Source organism: Bactrocera oleae, chromosome 6, assembly GCF_042242935.1.
Source record: "Bactrocera oleae isolate idBacOlea1 chromosome 6, idBacOlea1, whole genome shotgun sequence".
In the NCBI taxonomy this organism is placed as follows: Eukaryota; Metazoa; Arthropoda; class Insecta; order Diptera; family Tephritidae; genus Bactrocera; species Bactrocera oleae.
The window spans coordinates 14515057-14532831 of record NC_091540.1 but is presented as its reverse complement, the minus strand read 5'-3'; the positions used below and the strand labels follow the sequence as shown (position 1 = coordinate 14532831).

Below are 17775 nucleotides of genomic sequence, written 5' to 3'. Positions count from 1 at the left end.
CACTTTAATGTATACGCACGAAAGCCAAGGGTGACATGCACTGTTATTACAAATAATGGTTAATGTCTTATTCAGCAACTAACAGGCCTTTGAGGAATTTAAAGTACAGCATAAAAATGACGAGTGAGTCGGAAAATCAACACAAATACACACAGCACCCAGTGAACTTGAAAACAAAAAATAGAGAAAAGTTAGCAAAGCAAACATTGCGTAACTATGTTTGCCTCTCAAAATTGCAAGTGCTCAATAAACTTTATTCTGTAGTATGAGCCGTTGTTGCCGTCTGACCTGTTTGCAGGTCGAAAACAGCAGTTTAACTGGATTGCTCGAGCGTTCGGCACGGGCACGAAAGCTATGCGTTGGCAAAAATAAACAAAGAAGTATGAGAGCAATATGAGATCATTTAATGACATTATGTGTATATACATATGCATGCATATATGTATATAAATTTGTGTGTAAGTATCTGTCGGGCTTTTCTTCTGGTTTATCTCTGTCTGCGCCATTTGAGTACGTCATTTGAGAGTTCAGGCCACTTGACTGCTTGCCTTGCGTATTCATATCCTATTGAGTATACGATGATAGTCGGAAATCCGACTGCAGCCTATATAAATATGTCGGAATGTATGTAACAAAAAATAAGAAGTGTTTTTAACATTAAGCTCATGTATGCTTATAACAGTATTTTATGACGTTTCGTATATACCTTAATATTTCCGCATATTCTTTTGTTAAGATTGTTCCTGTAGGCAATATACTAAACCGCTTACTTCCGCAATTGGAGCACATAAAAGTCAGTAACTGTGATTTTTTGTACACCTATATATCAACAAAATACAATACTGAAAAATAATATGCCAAAAAGAGAAAGTTCTACACGATAATTGGGTGCTTAAATCTAAAAAGGGTTCCTAAATTGGGGAACAGCGCACAAATGGGAAGAAGAACAGTTCGGTCAAAAAGAAATCGGTCGATAAGTCCGCTAAAAAACAAAGCGTTCAAGAAAAAATCGGGCTGTTTGAAACTTTAATCCAGAAGTTCAAATCAAATCCAGACTTATCTACATCTATATCCAAATGAACTGTCGCTAGAACACAGTGTTAATTATTATAAATGAGATCGCTCGTTAGCTAAGTTTGCGATATTTAAAAACAAGCACCGAAGTTTCGCTAATAATTAACTCAATGACATCGACTGCCATTATTAGAAGAACGGCGGATAGAACAAACAAATGGCATAACTCATATAGGGATATGGGAAAAATTTTGCGACAATACTAGCGCGCAAAGTGTCTACCCTCACTAGAAGTAGCTTCAAACTACTCACACTGTTTGGGTGATTGGTCATAGTGGAATCGCTGGTAACTGCGAACCCGTTAAGTTAGCCAGAAGAAGCACCATTGGCACACCAAATTGTATCTCCATTGGCATCTTGTATTCTAGCACTGGAATAATGGAACTCGCATAGAGGTTCTTATTGGACATTGTCCAATAGGCATTCTTGCGGAAAGGCTAAAAATCTTATCGGACGCAAGTTGTCATAATTTTATGCAGAAGTGTGAGGCGGAAACATCCAGGCACTTTCACCTTCATTGTAGAGCATTTGAAAGACCGAGATGTTTCACGAAGTCTTACCTTCGGTGAACCAGGGAACATAGCCAAAACTGACATTACCCGTCTTAATAAATTTGTGATAGGCTCACATCGCTTTGCCAATTTCTGTCCAGCGCAATTTGCTGACAAAATCGATGAATCAGGAGATACTTTGGGATAATATAATCCGTCAATTACGCAAAATGCCGTTCAGTGTTTAGTCGATTTCCGAGAAGAAATAATTTAGTGCTCAAACGCTCACAATTTGATCCGATTTCTTTGTTGAGTATTTGCTAAGCTTTTGTTACCAAAAAACTACTTGGAATTATTGTAAACAATCATATTTGGTAACTCCTGAGCGCTACTTTCATGTAAAACTCTCAGTAGCTTTTTGTTGTTTTACTCTCTCGCAAACACGCCATTTATATCAGTCCACTGTAGTTCAACTCATAAATATAATATTTAATAAAATCAGGTTACATGGCACCTAAAAGAGGCTTACATATAGAACTCTCAGTATTATTCTATTCTCTCTAAACTTTGTCAAATCTTTAACACTAAATATATTACTCCCTTTCGTCTCTCGCTCTTTTACGCTTTCTGTTTCTCTCTCTATCCAACTCTAATGCTTTTTCTTTCACTCTCAGCCCCACCCCATCTTACGCACTAAACTCACCCGTCCTTAGTTAAAAATTTGCTCGCCCACCTCTTTGTTGCAGCCAGCTTCCAACAGGCAAATATCCTTGCCATTGTCTAAACTCACGAATGCGGTCTCCGTGAAATGCATCTCCACCGTATGCTCATCACCCGACACACAATCCTCATCCAGAGCATTATTACAATCATCATGTTGACCCTTGCCATTCAGAGCGATATCCACCACATGGGTACCATGCACCATGGCCGCATTACAACACTTATTTGACGTTAGGGCATCACCACCATTGCTGCAAGTCAGTTCGAGTGTCTCGCTCGTGCATTTCTCTTTCGCTCTAGCCAACGAAGTCTCCTGCGTAACGCCATTCTCATGCTCATCATCACCCTCATCGATATCTATGCTCACACCGACGCCATTGCCCATATCATTGCGACGCCGACCGCCCTCGCATGTATTGCGATCCGAACGATTGTAGCAGTGACGATTAACCTGCCGATGTTTGGATGGATTAAAGCAGGGCAAGACATGTTTGAACTCTTTGCGAAAGTTCTCATTCAACCAGGCATACAAAAAGGGATTGTAACAAGTCGATGACATGGCCAACGCATGGGTTATGAAGAAAATGAATGTGTAGAAAGACCAGTCATTCGATTTGTCATAGAAGTCATCAACCATATTGACAATATTCATCGGTAACCAAGAGCAAGCGAACACGCCAACCATCGCTATAAGCATGAAGTTCGTGCGCTTCTTACGTTCGCGATCAGCTGCGTCGCGCGCCGCCGATTTTGCGCCGGGTCGACAACGTTCGCGCATATTCAATCGCACCGACACCCAAATATAGCATATCGTAATCACGCCTAATGGTGCGACGAACTGGCCGAGCGTTGTCAAAATACCGAAACCGCGACGAAAACTCTCCGAAGGCCAATTCTCTTCGCAGTATATCGTGACGTCATCATCATCATCCTCCAGCTCCGCTGAAACGTTTAAGTTCAATTTGACACCAGTTGCCGAAGCCACCGTTGTAATCGCATCGGTCAGCAGATAAATACCATACGGTGTCGTTGTAGCATTCAAATGATCAAGCAGACTATTTGTACTATTCGCCATGAACATTTCACCGGTATTCACGTACTTTTTCTTGACATGCGCCACAACGACACGCATATATAAGGCATAGGGCGTAGTGGCCACTAATGAGAAGCACCATATAAAAGCGAGCGTATAATAACAGGTGCGTATTTGCATGCGCGGTTTGAAGGGGAACACGATCACAAATACACGATCCACAGCGATCGCGGTCAGCGTAAAGGTCGACAGATATATACTGCAACCCTGCGCATACGATACCATATGACACATGGCGGCGCCGAATATCCAACGTCCCATGAAGGTGTAGAGCGGCGTAAAGGGCACAGCCAGCACGCAGAGCAGTATGTCAGAGATCGCCAAATTCGTTATAAAGTAATTCGTAACCGAGTGCATAGCACGATTGCGTAAGACGACATAGCAAACGAGCGCATTGCCAAATATGCCCAACACAAAGACGGTCGTATAGATGATGCAGAAGACGATCTGTACATATGGATCGTTGATTAGGTCGTCTTTGTGCTCGACCTCATAGCGCACATCCACGCTGCCGCCACGATGCATACTCACGGTCGTGCTCATCGTGCTCGCGCTCAACGTAGTCGCCGCGCTCAACGTGTTCATTGTTGTAAAGCCATCAGCCGAGGCCGGTGTTGTTGTTAGTACAATTGTTAGCTGCGTCTCGGTTCTTGGTGCTGTTGTGATAACTTCATTTGTGGCATTCATGTGCGCTTTAGTTGCGCTTGTTGTAATATTGTTAGCTGTATTGTTGTGCAGTGTGGCCACCTCACCGGTTGTGCCCAATGCTCCGGCTAAAGTCAGCGCCGCCGAGGTGATGTTGAACAACAGTATGACGAAAGTCAATGTTGCTGTGTTATAAAGTGGCTTAACGGTTGTTGTTGTTGTTATTTGTTTACGTCGCCGCCACATCGTCGCTGTTCCAATGGCATCCATTATGATTGCGGTGTGTGTGTGGTGCTGTCTCTGTGGCTCCGGCTTTGGCTTCGGCTCTGTCACGTGCGCCGCAATAAATCAGCTCAAATTGTTTGTGGCGTTGTTGTTGCTATTCGGTTGGATTGCAAGGATTATACTGTTCTCATTGTTGCTGCACATTATGTGTGCATCTGTGTGGGTGTGCCGTTAGTGTAGTCATAAAACGAGCCGTAGTCTGCACAGCCGTCACTGTTGACAATTAAATTTCGCATTCTCCCGCAACGGTGTTGTCCTTTCTGATTTATTGGTTGTACACAAGAGTCCACTATAGCTCTAATTAGTGGTCTGTAAGTAAAAGCAAGCAAAAGTAAGTGTTAATTTATATTTTCATAAAACTTGAATTAAGAATAAAAGTGGTGCTAAGTAATAAGTATAGTAAAAATAAATTCTATATTGTTGCAATAAGTTGAAGGTCTGATTTAGCAGATTTGGCATTATTTAATTTAGGTCAAATATCTACCGTTTTTTTCGATGACTTGTCAGGCCATCATATATCCACTCCGTTGAACACTCTCGTCCCAATTGGCAACGGACTGGAACAGTCGATCTACTCAAACTTCTCTCGAATCGAAGTTTCAATCCAAAAAATTTTGGAACACACATCAATCACTTGGTATCAGGTCCGGCCTATAACACTATAAGAATCTTTAAGACCTGTAAAAACGTGATACCAAGTGATTGCTGCTTGTTTCTGTCCATGCAAACAATTTTGTGGATGCATAAGAACCTCTCAACCAGCGTTACTTAAATGGTTTAAAATGAATTTTCGTGCAGAGTTTAGTTTCTGTGCAATCGAAACAGTGCTAACAAGACGGTGAGACTCAACGATTTCCATTATTTGATCGACATTTTCGACAATTGGACAATTAAAACCGGGACAATTTAAAAACGTATTATTAAAATATAGCCGTTCAATATGTCTACAAACACGGTACCACTTTGATTCACAATCTCCAGCTAAATCATCAGTGACATCACTAGTACTGAAAAAAATTTCCATTTCTCTCTTATGAGAAACTTTTCTGAAAGATAAATTGCAGGCTGCTTTTAAGAACGATAACCATTTATTTTTCATAAAAGAAACGTTTTTTCAAGCACATTAATATTAATTTATTTTGTTAACGACCTCATTTGATTTTTCATTTAGTTCGAATACATTGAATTCCAAATTTTATTTGAATGCCAAATTAATTTCCATCAAGTGTGTTTCATTAATATCAAGAAATTATATTTCCATGACATGTCAATAATTGAAGCGATGCTAGAGAAATAAATTTTGTATTAATTTCGCCTGTTACAATCGGCCAATTCCTCATACGATGCAATTAGTGTGTAATATGGAATGTTTAATTTCATTTATTGATAATATTTTTATTGTATTGAAATAAAGAATAACGCTTGCTGCTTGCCAATTATTCTCTCAGTCCATTAAAGTAATTTTATGAAGCGTGAGACACGAGTGACCCACAAATTGTAAAACAGAAGCTTCTAAAATAGCATTCGCACACATTTCTGCAACACTGCGAGAACATAAAATTGAAGTGACCGGCAAATATATTTCACATATCGACACACAAACAGATTTTTGGCTTGCAGTCGTGCGCGCCACTGTGCACGAAATAACACAGAAAGAAATCAGTTTTGATATTTTCCAATTTTTGTTGTTTTTTTACAATCTCGTATCTTCTTTTAATTTTGTACTTTTTTTCTTCATTTTTGTTATTTTTTTGCCATGAAATTTCTTTTTCCCTACATCTTCATGCCATTTTTATTTGTAGGTTAACCATTGGCAATGCTTAAGTGCATTTGTGGGTTGCTTATTTTTGCTCTGTGTGCGCTCAGATGTCGAGGTTGTGTATACGCATTGTGGTACAATTATTATTATTAGTTTCAGAAGTGTAATTATCATATTTTAGGTATGTATGTAAAACGAATGGATGTGTATTCTATGAGTTACAGCGACATAAATTAAATAAAAATTAGATGGTATTCGTCAATTTTACTGTACAATAAAATTGAATAATATAATTTACGTATGTAAAGGTAATTGATTTTATTAGTTACAAGGGCACCTGCCAAAAATTACGTACATATTGTATGTTCAATAATATTGCGCAATAATTGATATTTTTTATATACAAAAGAAACGGTTTTGATGTGTTGCAAGAAATTATGTCAATAAATTAGATTTTATACATGTGTTTAATGATATTGTGCAATATTTTTTGGTATTTTGCCTATTGAAGTAAATTGTTTTTATGAGTTACAAGAGATTATGTCAAATCATATGCATATCTTTAATAATATTGCTCGAAAAAGTTTTATATTCTAAAATATGTAAAATTAATACATTTCATAAATTCTTAGCGCATGCCAAATGCCAAACATTTATTCAGTAATATTGTGCAATAAAGTTTTATATTTTAGAACGTAAAAATAATTGAGGTGTATTCTATTAGTTATATTGTATATGTATGTATACAATAATTGTAAATTAGAGACATATTAGCAATATTATTGTACAATAAACTTTTATATACGAAGCAAATACTTAGGCTAAATGTTCTAAATTTTTGAAATTTATAAAATTTTATTCTTTAAAAAAAATTAAAATTAATTTTTACTCTTCAAAAAAAAGTACAATAAATTAGTTTTTACAGATTCGGCTCTGAATATGTACATATGTGTATAGACAGCACTGACTACAACTGAAATGGTTTTCAAATAAAAATAACATAATATAGATATCGAACCGTAAATATTTCAGCAATCTTTTAATTAGACATATTTACTGCTTGCTTTTAAAAACATCGATATATTTTAGAAATTAGCAATATTTAAGAAATTAGGCGTTTAAAACAGTTTCGTGCAAAGTATAAAGAAAATTTTTAATTTAGATTGATTTTAAAAAGAACTGCCAATTAACGACAATTTTAAACCAAAAATTTAAAAGAACTGTGCGCCTGACTGAATCCGTAATTTAGTTTTATATAGATTAACTTAAAGATATTAAGAAACATAATACCCGCTGGCTAAATTTATTCATTTAATTTTATGTTATAAGAACTGTCAACGATAAAACTGTACAAAATGAGTAGGAAATTTAGGTAATTTTGCAAATTTATTAGAAACATTTTTAATATCAAAATTTTTAAAACAGTGTTGCCACCAATCAGAAATATATAGTTAGCACAAAGTATACGTAATATAAGGTAGTTAAGTAAGATAGTGGTGGCAGGTTTTCATGCATTCTTAAATTTAGACATATTTGGAAAATTTGAAAATACAGTTGCCACCTATCACCAGAAGATAAATTTTTTAATATATTGTATTACCAAATATAAGACGTCTAAGCAAATCTGATATATGTTGATCTATATTTGGAAAATTTTCAACACAAACAGAACTTAGAGTGACTTAACTTGTCATCTTTCGAAAAAACTAGAACTATCAAAAATTATAAATAAGTCAACGGATTTCAGAAAGTTTCAGCTGAAGTAGCTAACTATACGCCAATCCAAAATATACGCTATTTATAAAAAGTGTCAGCGAAACAGAGTATTATAATAAATATTAAAAAGCCTTGCGGCTGGTTTTCGAAACGCTCAGTAAAGACATATATTGAATAAAGTAGGGAACTATCGAAAAAACCGAAACTGAGAAAAATTATGAAATCTATACGCCAAAAGCAAAGAATCAAAAAAGTTCTCGAGGAGTTTTGAAGTTAATAAGAAGTGTTTTGTTTTCTAAGAAAATATACTTGATGACAAGAATTTTGTAATAAACCAAATTTCAAACTTTAATATTTTAATATGAATTACATCTTGATTATTCTACTTTGTAAAATCTGCAAAGTTTTTAGGGATTTTCTTTAATTCTTTACTACTTCTTATATACATCGTTTTTCTGCGCCACTAAATGTATACTTAAAACAGCCGCTAATATAATGTTTTATTAAAGAAATTCTGTATATAAAATCTTAGTATTTCATGTCATGGCGCTAGAGTACACAACTTGTACCAGCTTTCGGCTTACACGAGCATAAAAACACACACAAGTGCACTTGATGGCCAGCGCAAGTGCTCAAAGTAATTTGCTGCATAATCACAGGCGCACCAACAGTTATCGGTTTTTATGCAAATATGTATATATATGCATATATGTGTCACAGAGTTATACCTGCTACCCACAATTTGTTGCTAAATTTTTTGTTTAAAAGCAATTTCACACCTTTTCACATGATTTTCATACAAAACAAATTTCGCACCAAAACCGACTTTTGACTGCAGAGAAGAGAGAGAGATGCAAGTCATTATAATAAACGCGGTTGTGATGGCTGTGAAATTTACGTTCCTTTCTCTTTTCTACTCTTAGCTACCACAGCGCTTTTTTGTTCGACTTTTATATAAAATGTCAGCTGTCAGTGCTGCTGGTGACCCACTCACAAAGAACGGTTTTTTTTTTGTCTCGCAGTCTCTTTAAATGAAATCCCATTAAATTTTTCACATTTGCGCTTTTATTTCCAGGGAGGTGTGTTGAGCAGGTACCAGGCACTTCAGCATATTTCAAAATTTGTTTGTTTTTGTACAGGCGTCTCTGGTGCAAGCGGATATTAACAAGCACGTGGTTGATGATGCGAAGCCAAACTTATACAAAGAGATTATGAAAGTCATTATATTTTTCACGCTCGCCAGATCACAGCTCATTTTTGGATTTCTTACCTGAATTGAAATTAAGCTCATCATTTTTTATGCTAAGATAATGTAAAGGCAATGTAAAATGATATACGAGTAAGGCTTTGTCCACTCCAGGTACGTAGAAAGATGTTTGTCATCATAAGGTGTGACATTGTTGAATTTAATTTTAAACCTCTTTTATATAATATTTGTGTCAACTGGAGTTAACTTTAGTATCAAAAGGTGGATGACATGATTTTTTGTTATATAGGGTGATCCATTTCGAGGTTTCCTACGTTTAAAAAAAAAACACAAAAAATTCAAATTTAATGGCAAAAGTTTTTTATCATTCGAAAAAACATTCTTTAGTATTTATTTTTTGAAGAGTATCTCTTTCGAATGCGCCGCGGCTACATCTCAGATGATCCATCCGTTGAGTCCAATTTTCGATGACTCGTTTGAGCATTTCGACTGGTAACGAATGACAAGCGTGATGCTTTGCTCCAAGGCCTGAGTCGAAGCGGGATTGTTCGCATAGATTTTAGACTTAACATACTTGTACACCCACAGGAAAAAGTCTAACTGTGTGATATCATCTGCTCACCGAATAGTTCTCTCATTAAATCCATTGATTGATGCAATGTGTGGGAAGTGATGCCGACTCACGAGCTTCAATTTCAGCTATCAAATAGTCGGTTATCATGACGCGATAACGGTCACCATTAACAATTACGTTCTCACCGGCATTATTTATGAAGAAATATGGACCGATGACTTCACCAAACCGTTGTTTTTTCTAGATGAAATGGCAGCTCTTAAATCTCTTCCGGCTGCTCTTCGTCCCAAATGAGGCAATTTTGCTTGTTTATATACCCATCGAGCCAGAAATGGGCCTCATCGCTGAACAAAATTTGGCTCGAAAATGGCGGAACTTCTTGGAACTTTTCAAGAGTCCATAGAGCGAAGCAATGTCGCTTGGGAAGATCGAGCATCTTCAGTTCTTGCTCAAGCTGATTTCGTTCGCTTTTAATTTAAGAGCTCGACGTCAGAGTCAAGAAGAAAAAGTGAAATCATTATATTAGGAATATGGTGGCAAAGTCCAGATTGATTTACTTCAAATTTGACACAAAGTCAAATTATTTTTGTTGACCAATATAAACGGTATAAAATCAACCAAAAGTCGAAAATCTCTATATTAGAAGTGTTGGGACACGGGGAAGTTCTGGATTGATTCCATTAACTAAAAGTATCCGCTTAACGGTTTTCTATTTTTTTCTTATTATTAGGTAGAGATAAATGGAGCAGAAAATTTTTTACAGGACTATGAGCTTTGCAATTTACAAATATTATATTTTCATTGAGTTATAAAATTCGAAAGAAAAAAACAAATTTGCCTTAAAATAGTCAAATTTCAACCGTTAATATTTTTCAAACGATTAGGTTTACGAAAAAACTGTAAAAGACCATTTTAAAAAGCATTCCATTGTCTACAAAATCTATGAAACAAGATATTTTTTTAATTTGTTGGAAGTGAAATATGAATTTTTCTATCTGACAATAAGAAAAAAATATAAAACTGTAAAGCGGAGGACCTTCCTGTGCCAATGAAGTGTTCATACTGGGCGAGCCTTACTTAGAGGTGTTTATCAACCAATTTTTCAGAATATATATATTAACATAAAAAAATACTGCTAACAAGTCAGGCTTCCACATAATTTCGTATTCGCCTTGATCCGGCTAAATCACGTCATAAGCTACACTCAACACATTAAAAATATAGAGCCAATAATCAAACCCACTTTGCACCAAATATTGTGAACATGAAAAACCATTAATCAAAAAAACAATATATACATATATGTATATAATATTATATATATTTATATAATATTTGGGGTATCTAGGTATATAGAGAATTTGCATAAAAATCGAAAGCCGCTAAGTAATTTATCGTGTACGCTAACCGCAATTTTATTGCATATTTATGCGATTGGCGACAATTCGAGTATAATTGAAATGATAAAACTGCGGGGTTAGGTCTATATGTGTGGTTGGTGTGACGCATTGCTGCATGAATGGCGCATTTATAGTGAGTATGATAAGCAAAAACCTGTTAGATAATGGTCATTTGTTATTATCAAAATATACATATAAAATAAAATTTTATAAGGTATGAAGAGAGCTAAACTATACATGTATGGATATGGATACATATATCCATATAAATATATGTATACGTATGTATTAGGGTGGATAAAAGAAAATATTTCCTTTTTCACTTGATACTTTGATAAATAGGTTCTTAGACATCTCTACGAAAACCTCTTCAGGTGTAAGCGCTAATGTTGTAACGGGAAGGTCCGCCGCTTAACAGTTTTCTATTTTTTCATTAAAATTCATATCTCGCTTCTAAGTACTTGAAAAAATTTCTCGTTTTAGGATTTGTAGGAAAATTAATGCTCTATAATGTGCTCTCTTACTATTTTTTCGTAAGCCTAACCATTTAAAAGATACTAAAGATTGAAATTTAATTATTTTTCTTATACTCGTTTGTATAACTTTAATATTTTTTTTTTTTTGCAGACGGCAGCTCATTTTACTCTTCCCATGTATTTTGCATGAGACTTTTGGGCCTTTAACATTAAACCTTTTATCTAGAAGAAGCCTTACCTTCAACTTTGACAATAAGATTTTCTAAAACAAAACACTTTGGTCTACAAAATCGGTTTTAATACTTTTTTCCATAAAATAACTACTTTAAAAGTTATACGCAGTTAACCTTATATAATATTATATATCAAAGATACTGAGCATTCAGAAGAGTGCCTTATATGGTAAATTCTGTGTTGCTCATACGACATGGTGCACTATACAAACACAGTATATTTGATGCAATATTTTAATTACGTATAACTTATACTTTTTAGTAACTTTATGGAAAAAACGAATAAAACCTATTTTGTAGACCAAAGAAAAATCACTTGGCCTTTTTTGGAAACCAGAAAATTATGCATTAGAAAATGCTATTTACAAGTTTCCAGGTTAATTTTCTTTATGCAAAATTCCAAAAAAATTCAAAGTTATATACATAGAAAACATGAAAAGAAACATGATTTAGGCATAATTTAAATTGAAAGTAAAGAATTTTTTTACGTAGTAACATTTATATATATTTTTTTTTGAGGCAATAGCTGAAACTTCAGAGGCGTTTAAAAAAAATCAACTTTGGAATTAAGGGACACCCTAATATGCTGACATATACTATACATATATCCATATATATTTATATGCAAATAATTGAATGAATGAGCAGCTGCCGATTTATGGCGTAATTTTAGTGTGGATTATTGAATGACATTGCCGAGCTGATAAACAAAAATTTTACAATGGGTTCATAGCCATATACAAATACATACATACATTTATATGCTCATAAACTAACGGTAATTGCAGTGATTTGATAAATTTTCACCGGCTTCTATAGAAAAACGAATTACCTGCATCCGTTTAAGGGCAATGGCATGAATGAATTTATAAGTGGTTTTATTTATTTATACAAAACAAAACTATAACATATATACATATACACATATACACATACAATAACAACAAAATAACATTATCGATTTTTTCGATACTGTGTCCAGTTTTCAGCTTCAATCTAGCTAATACTCTCTGCCTTATCAAGCGTACATTTCCGCGCTGGAATAATTCAGCATTTTTCTAGTATTTTTTATTATTGTTGTGGCATTTGTTTAACATTACTTCGAATTGAGTGATTTGTTTTTCATTCGGAGTGCTGCCATATATTTTACTGACAGCCTTATCAATTTGTTATATGTGTGTGAATTCCGGCTGATGCTGTTGCCACTTCATCGCGTTCACTTAAGCGTTTGTGTGTGTGCGTTTCGCTTCAGCAGCCATGCATGAGATTGGAAAGTCTTGTTAGCGCTTATCGTTGGAAATGATAAATTTATACAAAACGCGTTCATGATTAATGCATTGTGCGCGCAGAAATTATTTATGAAAAGAATTTTTCCCACTTAGTTCCAAGAAGTGGGGAAAACTAAACTTTGAACTTAAATGTGACATTTACAGGTCACTGGCAAGTATTCAAAGAAAACTGAAATTTTCTAAATATTTTCCTTAATAAATATATGAAACACGCCTTCAAGCTTAAAATAAGTATATCTTACTTTAAGGAGTAGACCTAGTGTGACAACCCAAAAATAGGCTACTTTTGGGAATTAAAAAAAAACACCCACCTAATATAGACCTACTGGTCCTTAGAAATACCAGATGGAGGTTCAGTTTAATGTCAACTGAAGTATTCGTCATACAGGACGTCAACGCTTTTTGTGAACTTTAAAAGCGACTAGATATTTAATTTTGATACTTCATTTAGTCCTTTGAACTGCGAAGCTTCTAGATATCTATGACAAGTTCTAAATAATGCTGGACCAAGCATAAGAAGTGTTCCAGCGTCTCTCTCATGCCTACTGTCCTGCACTTTCTGTATATATAGTCGTTATTTAGCTCCGTCCGCCTCTCCTATGATGCCAGTCAGTAGTGATCTGTCATTAGGCCGTTCTGCAGTCCTTTCGGTACCGTATGTATAAAAAACATGCGTGTTCTTCTTCGAGGCTCTTGCAAATGATCGCGGCGATCCCGTGTGTGCTTAAGGCTTTCCATCTTATCCTGATCCATCTATCAGCCCTTTCGAAAATTTCATTGTTTATTGTTTTTAGTTTCATACTTCCTGCACTGGTACGGTAGACAAACGGAAGGCACTTTTGCTATCTCAGCAGCTATTTCGTGTCCCGGAACTCCTTTGTGGTAAGGAACTTAGTATATAGGATCTGGCTAAATCGACCAAATCGTCACGCTGATCATATCATTTATATATACACTTTACAGGGTCTCAGACATTTTCTTCTGGGTGTTGTTACAAACTTCGTGACAAACGTAAAATACCTTGTTCAGAGCGCAAAAAGGATTCCATAACAGAGTAATGGAGTCACCTTACACACATTTCACAATAATCACAATGTACTAAGGTGAACTTCAGCGCTTGTCTTCGACCGTCTTTTTCAGTTCTCTTCATGGCTAAATACATAACTGGACGAGGTGGTCCAGAAGGGTTTAAGTTTGGTCAGTTTCAAAATGTAATAAAATTTCACCGCTACATGGATAAAAAAAAATATTTCAGTATTTGCAAAACACTCACACACACACACATCGAAAAACACACTTAACTTCGCTCGAGTAAAACCCATATTGTCCGACCGTCGTCTTGTCATGTGTCAAGCAAATAGCTGTTGTCAGTTGCACACAGACAAGCTACCTCAATTTACTGCCATTTAACTGCAGCTGACGGAAATGTAAGTTTTCTCTTTTGCCAGCGCTGACAAGTCGAAGCTGAGTCCTTTAATGTGTGCGTGCGTGTGTGTATGTGACAAGCGGTCGTAAAACAATAAATTTGAAGCGGAAAATTAAAATTAGTCGAGCAAGTTTCGAGCAATGATGGCACGAGGTAGGGTTAATAAACCTGTGGGTTATTAGTGGAATTTGAGGGGGCGTGAGTCAACCTGCTTTAGTTTGGGCTAAACTTTTAAATTTAAATATGTTATCGTACGCAGGTTTAAAAAATATAGTAATGCTCGTATAATAGAAAATATAGTGAACCAATTGGTGGTCAAAATGTGGAAATATAAATTTTAAAGAATCCACAAGATAGCAGAATGTCTTCTAATTTAAATAGAATAGTAGAGTCTCAAAATATTCACGAGTTCCTGTACACCTCTTGCTCGACATCCTTTCAGAGGTTTTACAATTTTTTGAGTCCTGATAAATTGTGAAAAGAAGAATTTTGAATAGTTCCTCTACAAGACTAAGCAGAACTTTGTAATACTCATATTCTCAAATCACTAATCGTATTACTGCAAAATAGTTTATCGAATTGTGACTGAACCCAGATAGAAGGCTGCACCGGGGACGGAGAGTGGAAAGTCCTTAAATTATTTGAGCACCGTGTTTTTCATGACAAAGGATAAAGGATTGGTCTAACTACGACTAGGTATTGGCAAACCCCGAGTGCATTTCTTCCAAGAACTACTTTCCATGAATTGAGCAAGCAACCCCTAGGAAGCGTTTAAATATCAAGGATCCCTTACTTGTAGTAGGCAAAGAACTGCAGACCCTTGTGAGGTCTGAGAAACTTCAAATTCTACTATATACTATACTATAGATACCATATACAAGTATTATATAATATGTTCGGGATGTAATAAGTTTCCGCATAATTTTTTCTTAACCTCTCAAACCCACTCATCCAAGACAAGTTCTTTTAAACCGATATCGTCAAACGCTATACTGGTTGACAAAAATCGAGATTAGTATTTAATTACTCATCTAAAAATTAGGATTTGGATAACCGCTACCATTCAAACAACTTATTTGTTGTTTCGGGTCTATTGACAACCGAAACTTTTACCATGGTTCGTTTATTGTATAATTTGCATCAAAAGCATATTGTCGAAAGAAGAAGAAAGATATGTGGAACGAACTTTAATTGATTAGAACGTAAAATTTAACATTATAATCTCTCACCTTATATTTAAACAACTTAAATCGCTAACTATCTATCATCAACATCTAATGAGAGGGAATTCTGAATTTGGCTTTTCATGTATGTACAAGTATTTTATCGCGTCTTCAGGAATTTCTACTGTATTCTAGTGTGGTGGACAGGCATACGGAAATCTACGTACCGGCCCAATGGCGGCTCTTGAATAAGTACTAAAACTGCCACCTATAGATCACTTCGCTAAAAACTGAGCGTTAAAATCGACGCGCCGCCCACTGACGGCTGGAGAATTTACATGTAGAAACTTTGGGCATAGCACAGTGGGCAATGACAGTTTGGTAGACACCGACTACATGCTTCCAATTTTCAAATGAGAAAGAAGATTCGAAGTAAACTTAGAAAAAGCTGGTTGGCGTAAAGATATGACAGCTGCGCGCAACACATTAAACATTTACACGGATGGCTCAAAATGGAAGACGGAAATACTGTCTGGAACTAGATAAGGCAACTTTTTTAGCTATCGTATAACTGCAGCATATTTCAAGCAGAAGTGTTTGCTATTGGGAAACCCGCGGAGTTTACCTCTCAAAGGCAACTTCAGAGTTAACTACGTGGACAGCCAAGCTGCAATTAAGACCATAGCCTCGTTTCACATTTCAGCCAGAAGTGTCTTGAATAACAGGCAAGCAGTGGAGAATGTCGCCAGGTATAAGTGACTTCGCTTCTACTGGGTGCCAGATCTGAAAGACATCAATGGCAATGAAAAAATAGACGGAATTTCCAAGAGGGGTGTACGGCTGTCACTTGGAAACGTGACCGAAATTGATAAATCTATGCATTGTCTTTACAACAATCTGGACAGAAGCATGGTTAAAACGCATTGGAATGACCTACCGGGATGCTAAACTGCAAAAATCATGTACAAAACGGTAAATCAGAAATACACAAAGTTTAAGGATGATTACTTCTTATGAACTACGTAAGATCAAAACTGGTCTATGTTTAGCTCATGAGCCGACCAGACTAACCACCTAACCTAATGCGAACTTTCTACGATATATTTTTGTTACGATTTCCTCCAGCCCTTTTTACTTCAATCTGGTATCTCCCTAAGGGATGCATAACTAAAACCAATACTTCATTTTTGGCACCTAAAGTTTTTCACATTCAACTAAAACACAAAGTAATTATTTGAATATATTTGAATTTTAATTAGCTTTATTCCAACCCTTTTTTTGTATCTTTGTCATTTCACCTGAGCGCAAGCTGTCAACCTATCTTGACAATGGATGTCAATGGACTTACTCAAACCACCAGCTCTTTACAAAACTACCGTTATGTTTTCCATACATAGACCCGAAATGCTTGTAGAAAAATTGTCACAAATTTTAAAGCTTCCAAGTTTTGCGTCCCCTTGTGACAACACAAAAAAAAAACATATAATAAAACAATGCTTCATTAAGATTGTTGAAATTTCTACGGACCCTGCATTCAGATATCCAAATTAACACGAAAATTATTTCAGTGTAAGGTTTCTGGTGTATGTACTCGTATATATTCCAGTATATACTGAGATATATGCATGCCTGTCCGCTTGACTACACTTTGCTTATGTGTGCGTGCATATTTTTGACAACTTCTTAATCAGCCAATAAAAATGTAAATTTCATTTTCCAACGAAGGTATAACTGAATTCACTTTCAAATAAATTATATCTACGTGACTGAACTGAAAGTGGAGACAATTTCAATAGAAATCAAAAAAAGATAAGGTGAGAATTCAATTACAATATATTTTTGTTAGAAAAAAAAGTATATATAACATTTCTATGTATGTATAGACATATATAGGGTTATAAAAAATATGTGTAAAAATAACGTAGAATCGATCAAAAATATTAATTTTTTTTAAAAGCACACACGAAGATCTCCAAGTACAAACATATGGGTTTGCCTTTGTGTAGAGTTCTCGATATAAGAAACATCCATGAATCAAGTCATCAGTCAATAAATAACAAGTCAGACAATTCTAAATATAACAGTTTGACCGATGGTTCAGAGCTCAGAAAGTACTCAAAACAAGAAAAAAAATTAACTACGGTTGCACTGAAGTTGTAATACCCTTCACAAATACTATAGATTCCCTACAAAAACTTGATTTTGATCGGTCAGTTTGTGT

General features: G+C 35.5%; 1 protein-coding gene across 2 annotated transcripts in view; it reads right to left on the bottom strand.

Moving 5' to 3' along the window:
- sNPF-R (short neuropeptide F receptor) overlaps positions 1 to 17775 on the bottom strand; it is a 77658-nt gene that overhangs the window by 41565 nt on the left and 18318 nt on the right. The window contains exon 2 of one of the 2 annotated variants that reach the window (XM_036360609.2): positions 2269 to 4620. In XM_036360609.2, coding sequence (XP_036216502.2) covers positions 2275 to 4296 — 2022 coding nt within the window. In that variant the 5' untranslated portion in view covers positions 4297 to 4620 and the 3' untranslated portion in view covers positions 2269 to 2274. The remainder of the gene's footprint in view (positions 1 to 2268; positions 4621 to 17775) is intronic. The other variant, XM_036360610.2, reaches the window with a different exon arrangement.